The sequence below is a fragment of the Prionailurus viverrinus genome, unplaced genomic scaffold (genome assembly GCF_022837055.1).
Source record: "Prionailurus viverrinus isolate Anna unplaced genomic scaffold, UM_Priviv_1.0 scaffold_198, whole genome shotgun sequence".
NCBI classification, from domain to species: domain Eukaryota; kingdom Metazoa; phylum Chordata; class Mammalia; order Carnivora; family Felidae; genus Prionailurus; species Prionailurus viverrinus.
The window spans coordinates 3500-16537 of record NW_025927588.1 but is presented as its reverse complement, the minus strand read 5'-3'; the positions used below and the strand labels follow the sequence as shown (position 1 = coordinate 16537).

General features: G+C 67.0%; 1 protein-coding gene across 1 annotated transcript; it reads left to right on the top strand.

Moving 5' to 3' along the window:
- Nucleotides 1-234: 234 nt before the first annotated feature.
- On the top strand, nucleotides 235-12684 carry ONECUT3 (one cut homeobox 3; the record flags this gene model as incomplete). Its single annotated transcript, XM_047845101.1, has 5 exons — nucleotides 235-1517; nucleotides 1766-1918; nucleotides 6038-6158; nucleotides 10084-10243; nucleotides 12540-12684. Coding segments are annotated over exons 1-5 (1862 nt in total), but the record flags the coding sequence as incomplete, so codon positions are not given.
- Between the last annotated feature and the right edge of the window lie 354 nt (nucleotides 12685-13038).

The following is a 13038-nucleotide window of genomic DNA, read 5'->3' as shown; positions in this document are numbered from 1 at the left end:
GCGGCGGAGAGGGGAGCGGGTGGGCGGGGGTGCTGACGTCAGACCCGGGCCCGGGCGCCGGCGGCCGCTCCCCCGCCACATCCTGGTGGCCGCGCTCGCAGCCGGGCCGGGCGGTGCGCCGCGCAGCCGGGCAGCCTCGCGCGCAGCCACCGGGGAGCGGGCGGGGGCCATGCGGCGGCCTTGAGCGCGCCGGGCCGGCGCCGAGGAGCGCGCGCGGCGGGCGAGCGGCCGAGCATGGAGCTGAGCCTGGAGAGCCTGGGGGGCCTGCACGGCGTGGCCCACGCGCAGGCGGGCGAGCTGCTGAGCCCGGGCCACGCGCGCTCGGCGGCGGCGCAGCACCGCGGCCTGGTGGCGCCCGGGCGCCCGGGCCTGGTGGCCGGCATGGCGAGCCTGCTGGACGGCGGCGGCGGCGGCGGGGGAGCCGGGGGTGCGGGCGGCACGGGCGGCGCGAGCGGCGGCGCCGACTTCCGCGGGGAGCTGGCGGGCCCGCTCCACCCGGCCATGGGCATGGCCTGTGAGGCGCCCGGCCTGGGCGGTACCTACACGACGCTCACGCCCCTGCAGCACCTGCCGCCGCTCGCCGCCGTGGCCGACAAGTTCCACCAGCACGCGGCGGCCGCGGCGGTGGCCGGGGCGCACGGCGGCCACCCCCACGCGCACCCGCACCCGGCGGCCGCGCCGCCCCCGCCGCCCCCGCCGCAGCGCCTGGCGGCCAGCGTGAGCGGCAGCTTCACCCTCATGCGCGACGAACGCGCGGCGCTCGCCTCCGTGGGCCACCTCTACGGGCCCTACGGCAAGGAGCTGCCCGCCATGGGGTCGCCGCTGTCGCCTCTGCCCAACGCGCTGCCGCCCGCGCTGCACGGCGCCCCGCAGCCCCCGCCGCCGCCGCCGCCGCCGCCGCCGCTGGCCGCCTACGGCGCGCCGGGCCACCTGGCCGGGGACAAGCTGCTGCCGCCCGCCGCCTTCGAACCGCACGCTGCGCTGCTGGGGCGCGCCGAGGACGCGCTGGCTCGCGGGCTGCCCGGAGGCGGCGGCGGCGGCGGCGGCGGCGGGGGCGGCGGCGCGGGCGGCGGGGGCACCGCGGGGCTGCTGGCGCCGCTGGGCGGGCTGGCGGCCGCCGGGGCGCACGGGTCCCACGCAGGCGGCGGCGGCCCGGGCGCGGGCGGCGGCGGCGGCCCCGGGGCGGGCGCGGCGGCGGAGGAGATCAACACCAAGGAGGTGGCGCAGCGCATCACCGCCGAGCTGAAGCGCTACAGCATCCCGCAGGCCATCTTCGCGCAGCGCATCCTGTGCCGCTCGCAGGGCACGCTCTCCGACCTGCTGCGCAACCCCAAGCCGTGGAGCAAGCTCAAGTCGGGCCGCGAGACCTTCCGCAGGATGTGGAAGTGGCTGCAGGAGCCCGAGTTCCAGCGCATGTCGGCGCTGCGCCTGGCAGGTAGGAGCGCGGCGCACTGCGCGCGACCCCGGGGGCTCCGGCTCGGGACTCCCCTGCGGGAGCGTCGTGTGCGCCCCTGCCGGTTCGTGCAGCCGCCGAAAGGGAGAAGGGGATTGTGCCGCCTGCCACGCGCCCCCCCAGCAGCCCGGGAACGGGGAGGGGTCCCTGGTTCCTTTTACACTGTGGGGAGGATCCCCGAAGCAGCCTGCGGGGTCGCTCATTGTGTGTGTGGTGGGGGGGGGGGGGCGGTGCCGAGCCCCGGACGCGCCGCTGCTCTCGGCTGGGGGCGCCACTCCCCGCCTCCCGAAAAGCCCCTGGCTCCGCTTCCAGCTCCGGGCAGAGGGCCGGGACCGTGCACCCGGCTGCCGGCGCGGAGGAGGCCGGGGCCGGGCCCGCGCTCAGCCCTCGGCCCCAGCGCGCGCTTCTTTGTAGCTCGGCCTCGGCGATCGATAGCCCCCTCCCCCTCTCCGGCCGCTGGCAAAGGTCACCCGAGAACGGGCGGGGGAGGGGCGGCCCGGAGGCCTTCACACCCCGGCCGGCCGCCTGCCCTGCGCGGTCGCTTCTGGCCCGGGCGCGCGCACTCCTGCCGGCCTTGCCTCTCCGTCCCGTGTTTCCCTCCTTTCTACCTCTGTCTGTCGGGGCAAACTGGTTTCTATTTATTTTTCGCTGGATCTTGTTTTTCCTCCCGGTTCCTCCCGGCTCTTTCTCCTTCTCTCCGCCGCGCTCTCTTTCTGTCTCTCTCACTCACACCGACTCTCAGCCCCCGGCCCCCCTGGGGACCACGCTCCCTCCTCCCTCCCAGCTGACAGCAGCTGGGTCCACACCTGCCCCCAGCGAGGCGGCCTGGCCGGGGGGCCCCCCTGTCCTGGGTGTCTGTGGGGTGCGGGAGAGGCCTGGCCACTGTCACGGGGAAGGGCCTGACCTGAGTGTGTGTGTGTGTGGGGGGGTCTTTCCCTGGCCGCAGGGGGAGGGGGCCGCCGCGGGGACAATAGCCGCCTCCGACGAGGCGGGATCGATCGCTTCTCTGCACACAGGGGCGAGTGGAGCTGGAGTGGGCTGGCTCTCAGACTAGGCGCCCCTGGAGCAAGGAGGCAGGGCGGGAGTTCTGCCTCCAGCCACCCCGCAGGGAGGGGGGCCGGAGCGAAGGGGCGTAGGCTGCCGCTGGAGGGGGTTCTGGGTTTGCTCCTCCTGGCCCCCTGGCCTGCTGGACAGCCCGGGGAGCCTGCGCTGACACGTGGCCTCAGTTTCCCCCTTCTGTGGAGCCTCCTCTAGGCTTCTTAGATTCCCCGCTTTGGGGAGTGGGAAATGAAGTCCCCGCATGTGCGGCAGGTGACCCATCGTGCGGGGAGGTCGTCGTGTCATCTCAGAACCGGCGTTAGGAGTCCAGACGTGGGGCCTGTGTAAGGGCGAAACCTGTCCTGTCCTGCTTCCCAACGCACATGCAGGGCCACGGGTGCGCTCACAAGGGACATAGGCGCAGACCGCTGTGTGCGATGCAGGTGACATCGGGTGGCAAAAGGGTGCCCTAAGGTGTCAGATGCTAAGTGGCGCTCGTGGAGACGCGTGGACATGGGCATTTGACATCTGGCCACACCTGCCACCCTGGGCCTCCTCCCAGCGCATGTATTTCCGGGGACACCCCCGAAGAACACGTATCACTGTGCACTTTCTGCCGCACCTGTGTTACTAAACGGCCGTCAGGAACTGCGGCTGCGCATTTCAGCCCCCACGCCCCCCCCCAGAGGTGGGCCAGGGCGTCCCAGAGCCACGGACCACAGGCGCGAAGTCCATGCCCCGAGGGGTGGGGCAGGGGGTGTCGCTGCTGCGGGCTGAGGGGAGCCCGGCTCCCCCGCCTGGGTCTTCCCTTCCGGGCGCGCGGAGGACTGAAGGTGGGGAAACAGCCGGCCCCCCTTTGGGAAAGTGAAAGTCGGAATCGAGGCTGTGTCGAGCGCACGGGGCACAGGAGCGGGTGAGCGCGGGGCGAGCCTCGGGCAGGGCGCTCGGGTGCCGGGGATAATGAGTGGGGACCCTGCGGCTCCCTCTGCTCCTCCCGCCCCTGCCCACGCGATGACCCCGCCGACCCGGCCGGCTCCACCGCAACTCGGGCGCGCTCCGGGCCGCGTCTACACCACGGGGCTTGGCCTGGGAGTTAGAGGTGGCCCGGCCCGGGCGAGGGGTAATTAGGCGCCGGCCGGCCGAGAGGCCTTTAGTTCCGGTCGCTGCGCAAATGAAAAGCGGTTAAGTGGCGGCAAATCGCGGCGCTTACGGGGAGGCAGCGGGGCGCGTCCCCCTCCCAACCACGCCGCCCGGCACGCGAAGGCCTGGAGCCGCTCCAGGTGCCCCGACCCGCTCCCCAACCCCCCCCCCCCAATCTGGACCCCGCGGGGAGGACTCACCGCCCTGCCCTGCGCTGCGCCCTGGCCAGGCCACCCGTCCCCCCCACCCCAACCCCCCTGCCGCCGCCGCAGCCTCTCCCGGCCGTGCCCCCCGGGGGGCCGCCCCCGCCGGGCTCGGAGGGAGGAAGACACACGGAGACAGACGGACACAGAGAGGCTGAGACAGGTAGGGAATGACAGAGTGACAAAAACAGAGGGGAGAAAAACCAGAGACAGAAAGAGAAACAGAAACAGGGATGCGGAGAGAAAAAGACAAAGAGAGAGAGGCAGAGGAGGGGAGATACTGAAAAGAGGCCAGGAGAGCCCCCCAGGGCAGCTGAGCCGGGGAGGGGGCCCTTAGCCTGCGCGTCTCCTGGCCCACCCTCCCAGCTCCCCACCTCCCTCCTTCCCAGATCCGGGACCCAGGGGACAAGGGGTGGCGTCTTTGTTTCCGGGAAGCACCTAAGGAATCTGGCTGCCTGGCCCTCAGGGGCCACCCCACTGCCCTATGCCGGCCTGCTCTGGGTGCCTCAGTTTACCCATCTGTCAAATGTGTGTGCGCTGGAGGGGCCAGGTTCTGGGTCTAGCATTCTGAGATTCTGGGACCCGCTGGTCCCGGCAAGGCCCATCCTGCAGGACCCTAACCCCACGGCTGCCGGGCCGGCCTTATCTTCCCAGCCCACACCAGGGTCCTGGGAGCACGAGGCTTGGGGGCTGCCTCCTCTTGGAAGCCTCCCAGGCTCTGACTCCAGCAGTAATTGTGGGAGAGGGACTGGGGGTGGGGGGGAGGGGACTCTCGGCTGGGGCGGGGTGGTCGATGAATTCGAATTACTGTCTCTAATTCATCACCGCCGCCAGTCGATAGCTTCGGCCTTCTTCAAATATTGTTTAAATTGCAACTCTGGGGGAGAAGTATTTTTTGTAACTGATCAGAAAACATATATCTCTCTCTTTTCCTCCTCCTCCGGTTGTTGTTGTTGAGAGAGATCTCTCTCTTTTCCTCCTCCTACCGTTGTTGTTGTTGAGAGAGATCTCTCTCTTTTCCTCCTCCTCCGTTGTCTCTCTCGTTGTTGAGAGAGACATTTCTGGAACCAAGTTGCTGATGGCACGTGGCCGGGGCTGGGGGTCTGGAGGGGACGGTCTTGGACAGGAAAAGGCAAATCTGGCCTCCATCCAGGCTAAGACGGGCACTTCGCACCCCCAGCCTCCTCCCCCACCCTGCCACCACCATCCCAGACCAGTGCAGGGGCGGGTGGGGCTGGGCGGGGTCTGAGCCTGAAGGAACCCAGCCCCAAAGGTCAACGGTCCAACCGAGAGTCCCAGTGGGAGGGATGGCTGTGCAGCTTCTGGAACGAACCCCAGGACCCCTACCCCTTCTGTAAAATCCTCACCTTGAACCCCAAGGGGTCCACATCTCTTCCAGACTCCCCCCAAGACATCCCAGCAGAGGACTTGGAGACCTGGGCCTCACCTGGGCTCCCTCACAGACTGGTGGGGTGGGGGCCTGAGGCTCAGTTTCCTCATCTGAGAAATGGACCTAGGAAGTGCTTGTTGAGGCTTTTTCATCAACCACGCCCTGCGGAGCCCCTCAGGGTGCATTCACAGACCCTGCACCCTGAGGCCACCTTGCCTGATCACCCCCACACCCACTTCTCATCTTCAGGGATCCCCACGGCAGCCTGTGATCTGGGGGGTGCAGGAGAGTGGGCAGGGAGTGCGGGAGGCGTCTGGAGGGGACACTGTCGCCCCCCACAGGGATGCAGGGAGAGCGTGTCTGGGATGGTGTATGGCACAGCCCAGTGAGCTCTGCGTCCCCCCCCCAAACCAGGCCCTCCTCCCACCCCAAGACTCGGCTGGGACAGCCCCAGGACCCCACCCAGCTTAAGTGATTCTGCGCCCTCACAGCAAGGCGAGGCAGAGAGGAAGGAAGGCCACTGCCAAAGCCACACACCGTTCCAGCAGGAGGGGGAACAGACCCGGCTTCCCCAGCAGTAAATGGGGCTGGGGGGGGGGCGGGCTGAGCCTGGAGGGGCTGAGATGCCCCGGCTCCCACCTCCTGCAAGTGGGGGGACATTCCGAGCAGGTGGCCTGGAGGGGCAAAGGCTCAGTGGACCGAGGCAGAGGACAGCGGGATGTCCCTCGAGGTCACGGCAAGCTCCATGCGATAAGCGGCGGCGTGGATGGCCCTCGGGCAGGTGGACGGCGGGTGCTGCCCTTTTCCTTCCAGCTCCTCTGAAGGTGACAGGGTCCTGGCCCACATGAGCCCCCCAGGGACGGTGTGTGGACACCGGGTCCCAGCCTCTGCCTCTCCTGCCCCGGCGCCCCCCTCGCTGAAGCCGGCCCTCAGGGTAAGCCTGGGCCCAGCAGCACATTTCCAGCCCTCCCTGAGCCCCAAGCCCAACCTTGCAAGACAGGGACAGTCACCCGCATGTCACAATTGGGCACACAGACGAGTCTGCAGGGCGAGGGCCTGGAGCTGGGCTTCGATTCCTTTTTTCTGAAGTCCCCTTAGCCTGAAATCCCAGATCTGGCCATTCTGGCCCCTCACTTCTCTCCCGTTCCTGGGATTCTTCCCTATCAGCCATCACCACTCTAGCCTGAGCGATACACCGCCAGCCCCGCTCCCTCCTCCTCCCCCTCCTCCTCCTCTTCTCCTCTGGTCTCCAGGCTTGGCTCCCATCCCTGGTGTGCTCTCTCCTTCAAAGCTGGAGGGGGTTTTTACCACCACTTTGGAGTTCATCCAGCCTGTGCATGGCATCCTGCCACGTAGCCTCCCATTACCCCTAAGATGTAGCCGATAGAGGAGGAGGCTCCCGGGGACAAGGTGCCCTGACCTCAGGCTCCTGGAACCTCGTGGACAAAGGACGGGAGGTGGGGAAGCCCAGAGTGGCTGCAAGGAGCCCCTGGGCCCGCACAGCTGGCCTGTGTCGTTGTATGTAGCAGCGAGCCCAGCTTAACAGGGGAGGCCGAGCTGGTTTGAATCAAGTTTTTAATTAAAGATGGCCCTTGATCAATAAGGAAGGCAGCGCTAGTGGGGGAGGGGGAGGCTAGGCCAGGAGCCAGGGGCTGCCTGGGAGACCCACGGGACCCTGGGCGGTTTGGGGCACCTGTGGCCTCAGTTTCCTCTCTGCCAAGTAGGTGTAGGTGTGGGTGGGGTCAGGAGGCCTAACCTCCTGCCGGCGGACTCTTGCCGTGTGGACGGATGTGGGGAGTTGGGGGGCCCCTTAGATCCGACGAGTCAGAGATTCACAGCAGACGGAAGCAGGGGCAGGGAGACGCGCCCAGGACTGGCGCAGACTTCAGAAGGGACGTGCTGAGGCGCAAACGTACGTGCGCACGGGGAGGCAGTGGAGACGTCCGCGGGAGCAGGTGTAGACGTGCACATCCACAGTAAGAAACGCGCGCGGACTCTGGCTCAGGAGCCCCATCGGTCTTCGAGCTCAGATCTGGCCTAATGGGGCGGCCCGCAGCAAGGGACGGACCTCTCTCTCCCAAGACACCTGTGCGGGCCACTGGGCGTGACCCACGCGCCCCCAGCGGGGCTTGCTGGAGCACCGCACCTGTGTCTCTTGCATCTACACAGTCACCAAGTCCGACTCTACTCCCTAGTGCTTGGGGATTGAGAGGGTCGCATCCATCTACACCGATGGAGGAGGGTGAACCGGGCGGGGCGGGGGCGGACGGCAAGGGTGGGCGCTTCTCCTAAACCCGGGTGCGCATCCACAAGCGCTCATGCGTTGGAGATGTCGGGGCCTCAATTTCCCCCACCAGGCGAACGCGCCCCTCCATTGCCTGGGGAGCCAGCCTCTGCGATGTGATGTGCCGCATTGGGCACATCTGTCCTCGGCGGGCGGCGGGGTGGGGGATCTCCCAAACAGGAGGGAGCCAGCAGTGAGCTCCATCAGCATCCTGGCGGGATGTGGGTGCCCAGGGCCCTACATAAGGAGCACACACCCTAGGGCAGCGAGCTGCGAGTGTGGAGACTGAGGCAGGGGGTGGGGTGGGGGGACTCCCTGGGGCTGGGGCGGAGGGTGGGGCTCCCCGGGACTGGGGCAGGGGGTGGCGCTCAGGGAACGCCGGGGAGGGGGGTGGCGGCCTCTCGGGCCCAGGACGTGGGCCAGTCGCTTTCCCCTGCGCACATCCCCTTCCCCGAACGGAGACTGGAATCCCTAGGCCGGTGGGAGCGCACAAATCGGATAAAGAAACAGGCTCCTGCGCGGTGGGAGCGACCACAAAGCCACTGCTCTGACCCTCGCTCCCTTCTGTCCCCCCCCCTCTTAAAAATGCTGTATTACTATTTCCAACTGTGGACACATTCGCCTGGTTCCTAATTTTTACGGAACGAGAAGGCATCGTCCCGTCCCACCTTCCTGCAAACCTTTCTCCTCCCGGAGAGACCGTGCGTTTGATCCTGTGCGGCAAGCACTCCTTCTGTCCATTGTCCTCCTCTTTAAACACCCCCCACTGGGGACACACACACCCCCCTACACACACTGGAAAGCCCGGTGCTGCCTTGCTTCCGCCCCCATGACATCAGGAACATTCCCTATCGGGAAACAGTGGTCATTTTTTCTGGCTGCGTCCTATTCTCCTTGGTCATTTCCCTCTTTCTGTGGCCACCTCCTCGCCCAGAGGACAGTCAGGCTGTTCCAGCCGGTTGGCGGTCTCCCCTCTCCCCTTGCCGGCCCGCTGGTGAACGCGTGGGGGGGTCGGGGGACCATGTTGTGCGGGTTGATCTGTAGATTAGCTTCCTAGTTGCTCCGGGCTTGGCGTCCCTGTTCTTTCTTATCAATGGTTTCTTTCCGTCATCTTTTTCAAATCCATTTCCAACTCTGCCACGGTGGCTTCTTAACACTTTTTAAACATCAGAAGCTCTGTGAGGTTGGGTACGGGGTGTGTGCCCCCACGCGCTTTGCCCCGGTCTGAGGGGGTCTGAATGGGGGGGGGTGGTCTCCAGGACTGAAGGTCCAAGGGTGAGCCGCCCCTAGATACCCCAGCTCCCCAACCCCAGGCAGTGGGGCCCCCCCGCTCCAGATGGAGCCCCCGGCAGGGCAGCCCAGAGTCCCTGTGGAAACGCTCCTTTCCCTGATAAGTCTTTGAAAGGTTCAGAACTAATTTGAAAACGTGGCCATTAAAATCCCATCTGGGGGAGCCCGTGGGGAGGGAGGGAGGCGAGGCCTCTCCGGAAGGCTGGGCGCCGGCCAAGGTGAGTCCGGAGGCCTGGAGGAGAGGTGTGTGGGGACAGACAGGGGAGGGCAGGGGCCTGGCTCAGCACCGGCTCCTTGGAGATGACTCTGTGCCCCACCGTGGGAGCCCCTTTCTGGCCCCCTCAGGGGTACGGGGTGCAGATAAGGAGGGTCAGTGTGTGTTCCAGGCCCCCCTCGGCGACTCGCTGTGTGACCTTGGGCAAATCATCCACCATCTCTGGGCTGGGAGGCCGTGGGGGATGCTCAGGGCAGCTCAGCCCAGTGGGGACAAGCCACCAGGGTGGGGGCACCACTGCTCTCCGCAACTGGGGCCGGGAGGCTGGCGGCTGGGGCGGGACGCATGCGTCGCCAAGGAAACCGGTCATCATCCCAGCCGGAGACCGGCTCCGTGTTGAATTGTCTGCTCCATGAGGCCAGAGCTGAGCACAGGAGGTGGCCAGAGGGGAGGGGACGGCAGGCTCCAGCTACCGCTCCCACACTCCCCACCCTGTGCCCAGGTGGACAGGCAGTGGCGGGGGGGGGGGGGGGGGGGGGGGTGCAGACACCCGGTGCAGGGGAGGGAGCCCACGAGAGCGGCTTCGTTGTTGCTGACAGTGTGACTGACACGGACGGACCAGGACAGTCATTCAGGTGCCGAGCTCTGGCACCACGATCCAAGTGTCGTCTCCCGTCCAACCAGCTGTCCAGGTGCCGCTCTGGCTCATGTCTCTTCTTGGCTTCACTGGACGCCCCCCCCCCACTTCCCATCCAAGACCAGCCTGCATACGCAGCTCTGTCCCCACTTGGAGGCCTTCTAGAACCCAGCTGGGCTCACATCTCCCCCCCACGCCCCCCCCACCCTTACACCCCGCCACCCCTCACTGCCCAGAGCCGGGCGGCCAGCGCCCTGTTCCGGAACAAAGTCGCCCCGGCTTTCCGGTGATGCATGGGGTTCCACCTCAGAGAGGCTGTCCCCAGCTGCACCCGCCGGGCACACAGTGGGTGCTTGATGAACGCAAGTGGCACGCGGGGGAGGAAAGGGTCCAGGGCGCAGCCTTGGCACCCACGTGGACCCCCCTGAGCACAGTGGGACCGCTCCCTCCCACCGACCGAGGACATCAGGATCACAGGTCGCTGCACGCGCTCCATCAACCAGGAAAGCAGTGTCCACGGAGCACCTGTTCCAGGCCCCCTGTCCCCACTGGCTGGGACTGGCAAGGTGTGGGTGGGCAGCCGGGACCGGGCAGGTAGACAGTCCTGAGCCTCTAGATGGTCCCGGGGGTGGGGGTGGGGGCTGCATCCCACCTAGCTGGACACACACAGTGAGCTTCCCCCGGGTGCCACCCGGCCACGGCATATCGCGCCCCCGCCTCTCGTGACCCTCCCGTGCACAGCGTCCCCTACGCCCCTGTGGCCGGCTGCAAGCGACCGTCACGCCGATGTCTGCTGTGCCCTCGTCTCCCTTGAGGCCCACGGACCCACACCCCCTGGGGCTCACCCCTCCCGCACCCCTCCAGATACCCACACCACCGCCCACATTGCTGCCTGTCGCCCCAACGGCTCTGGCTGGGGTCACAGGATGTCCCGGTCATTCACGCTCCCCCCACCCCTGGGGTCTGATGGTGTGTGGACGCCCCCCCAACTGTAGCGAAGCGCCAAGAGCCCACACACGGTGCCTCAACCACACATAGCCCTCCGCCCAGCCGGGACTTTGTGGCAGCCCCACAGGGCACCCCAACAGGATGTGGGGGGCAGACAGATGTCTGCGCGTAGTCAGTTCCCCCGGAGTCTGGGGATGGCCCAGGACACTCACCGCTGCCCAGCTGCACACTCACGCCCAGCGGTCTCTGGGGGAGGAGGAGGTGGGAGGAAGGGGGGAAGGGAAGGAGGAGGGGGAGGAGGAGGGACGGGAGGGGGGAGACAAGAGGAGGGAAGTGAGGAGGGGAAGCAGGGGAGGGGAGGAGGGGGAGGGAGAGGAAGGAGAGGGAGGCCATGGGATGGGGGGAGGCGGGACGGAGGGGGGAGGGAGAGTAAGAGGGAGCAGGGAGAGTGTGTCTATCAGGAGATGGGGGGCAGCGAACAGGTGGGATCCCAGATCCTTCCCATGTAGACTCTCTCCCATCCACTGAGGGGTAACTGAGTCCGGGGCCCCGGCTGCCCCTCCCTGACTTGGGGTGGGTGCTCCGGGGGTCCCACTGCCCCCACTGGCCCACCACCCGCCCAGGAGGGTCACAAGGGGCGTCAGTCCCTGGATGAAGACACCCGGCCGGCCGCCTCCCGTGGACCTACTCTGTGCTGGGCGACAGAGGGGACTCCAGGTCAGGCTTGGCCCCCAAGGTCAGGACTAGGGGCCCTGGGGAGCATGCCAGGCTCTGCTGGGGGTGGCGAGAGGGGCTTCCTGGCAGAAGGGCCACTGCTGCTGGTCCCTGACGTATGTGTAGGAGTGCTCCGGCCGGGCAGCCCAACTCTCTCTCCCTTGCCTCAGTTTCTCCATCCCTGCCTTCCCCCAGAAGATTTCAGGAGAGGTGCAGAGGGCAGACCTGACATGGGGGGGGGGGGGAGACTTCATGGCCACGTAATAAGTGGAGCCCAGAGGGGCTCCTCCCAGGGACCCCCCAGATGGGAGCTGGGAACCTCATCTCAGCGTCTCAGCCCCGCCATGATATTCAAGACTTTTCAGCCACGTCTTTTCCCATGGCTGGGCAAGGCAGGAGGAAGAAACTGAGGCACAGAGGGCCGACCCCGTGCGATACTGCAGGGGTGGCAGGGTTTGAGGGCCCTCTTGGCCCATGGAGGGGTCCCAGCAGCGGGAGGGTGTGGTCTGCTGACCCCAGCACTTCCTGGGGAGGCAGGAGGCAGGCAGAAGTGAGGTGCTAAGAGGGGTTCCAGGGGGTCTGAAATGAGGGTCCCCCCCAGTTCACCCTCCTTTGCTCCCACGAGGGGCTCAGACTTGGGAGCGGGCTCTCAGTCTCCTCTCCTCGACAGCCTCTGGTCTTTTCCCAGGGCCACCAGGACCCCCCAGGAGCCAGCCCCAGACCCGCCTGGTGCTGGGCTCCAGAAAGCACCAGACGTGCTAAGATCAGAGCATCTCAGAATCAGTGTTCTTAATTTCAGTTTCTCAGTTCCTGGAGGCGTGGAGGGCTGACCCGAACCCACATTTTGAGGGGGCCCCTGTATAGAGTGGGGGAATCATCATCGTAATGCTGTGAAAAAAACAATGGAAAGAAAGGGCTGGGCAGTGGAGGAGATGGGAAGAGAGAGGTGACAGGGTGGGGAGGGGAGGGGCTGAGTGAGGTGGGAGGGGGAGAGGCCGCCGAGGCGCCCTGAAAACTGTTGGAAGGAGGCCGGGGCCCAATTCTGCAAAGGAGGAGCCTGGGACACTGCCAGGGGACTGACTTGCCCAGGGTCCCAGAGCACGTCTGCCGGCCCAGCCCCCAAGGGTCCCCCCCAGCCAGACCAGCAGGCTCTTCCTCCGGCTGCCACAGCAACCAGGGTTGGTGGCCAGGGTCTGTGTCTGGGGCCACTCCCTGCCCCCCACTACAGGCGGGGAGCCCCTGGCGAGGGGACTCGGGGCTGGGTCCTCCCGTGCGTGCGGCTACCTACGAGGTGGCGGCCCCTGTGACGGGGCTCAGCGTTGTAGCGACGAGGAAATGGGAGGAGGCGAGGGCGCAGGTGAAGCCAACAGGAGGTGAGAGGGAGGGATGGCCATGAGAAGAGAGGGGACATGGGGGCCACCGCAGTGGAGCTCGTGCTGGTGGGGCAGCGCCTAGAGCAGGCGAGAGGACGTGTTGGTGTGGTGATGGGAGGCACAGGTGATGGAAGTGATGCCCTGGAAGAGGTGCTGGTGGGGGCGGGAGGTGACGAAGGTGGAAGCCACAGCTGTCCCCAGTGGAGATCATCGCGGAAGAGGTGGCCTTAGCAGTGGCATTGCCACAGGAGGCTGGTGCTCCTGGGACGTCCGGGCTCCTCCTCGAGGCTCCCCGTCCCCAGCCCTCCTCCGGGTCAGCCCTTCTCTCCAAGCCTGGGCTTTCGCTTCCGGAAA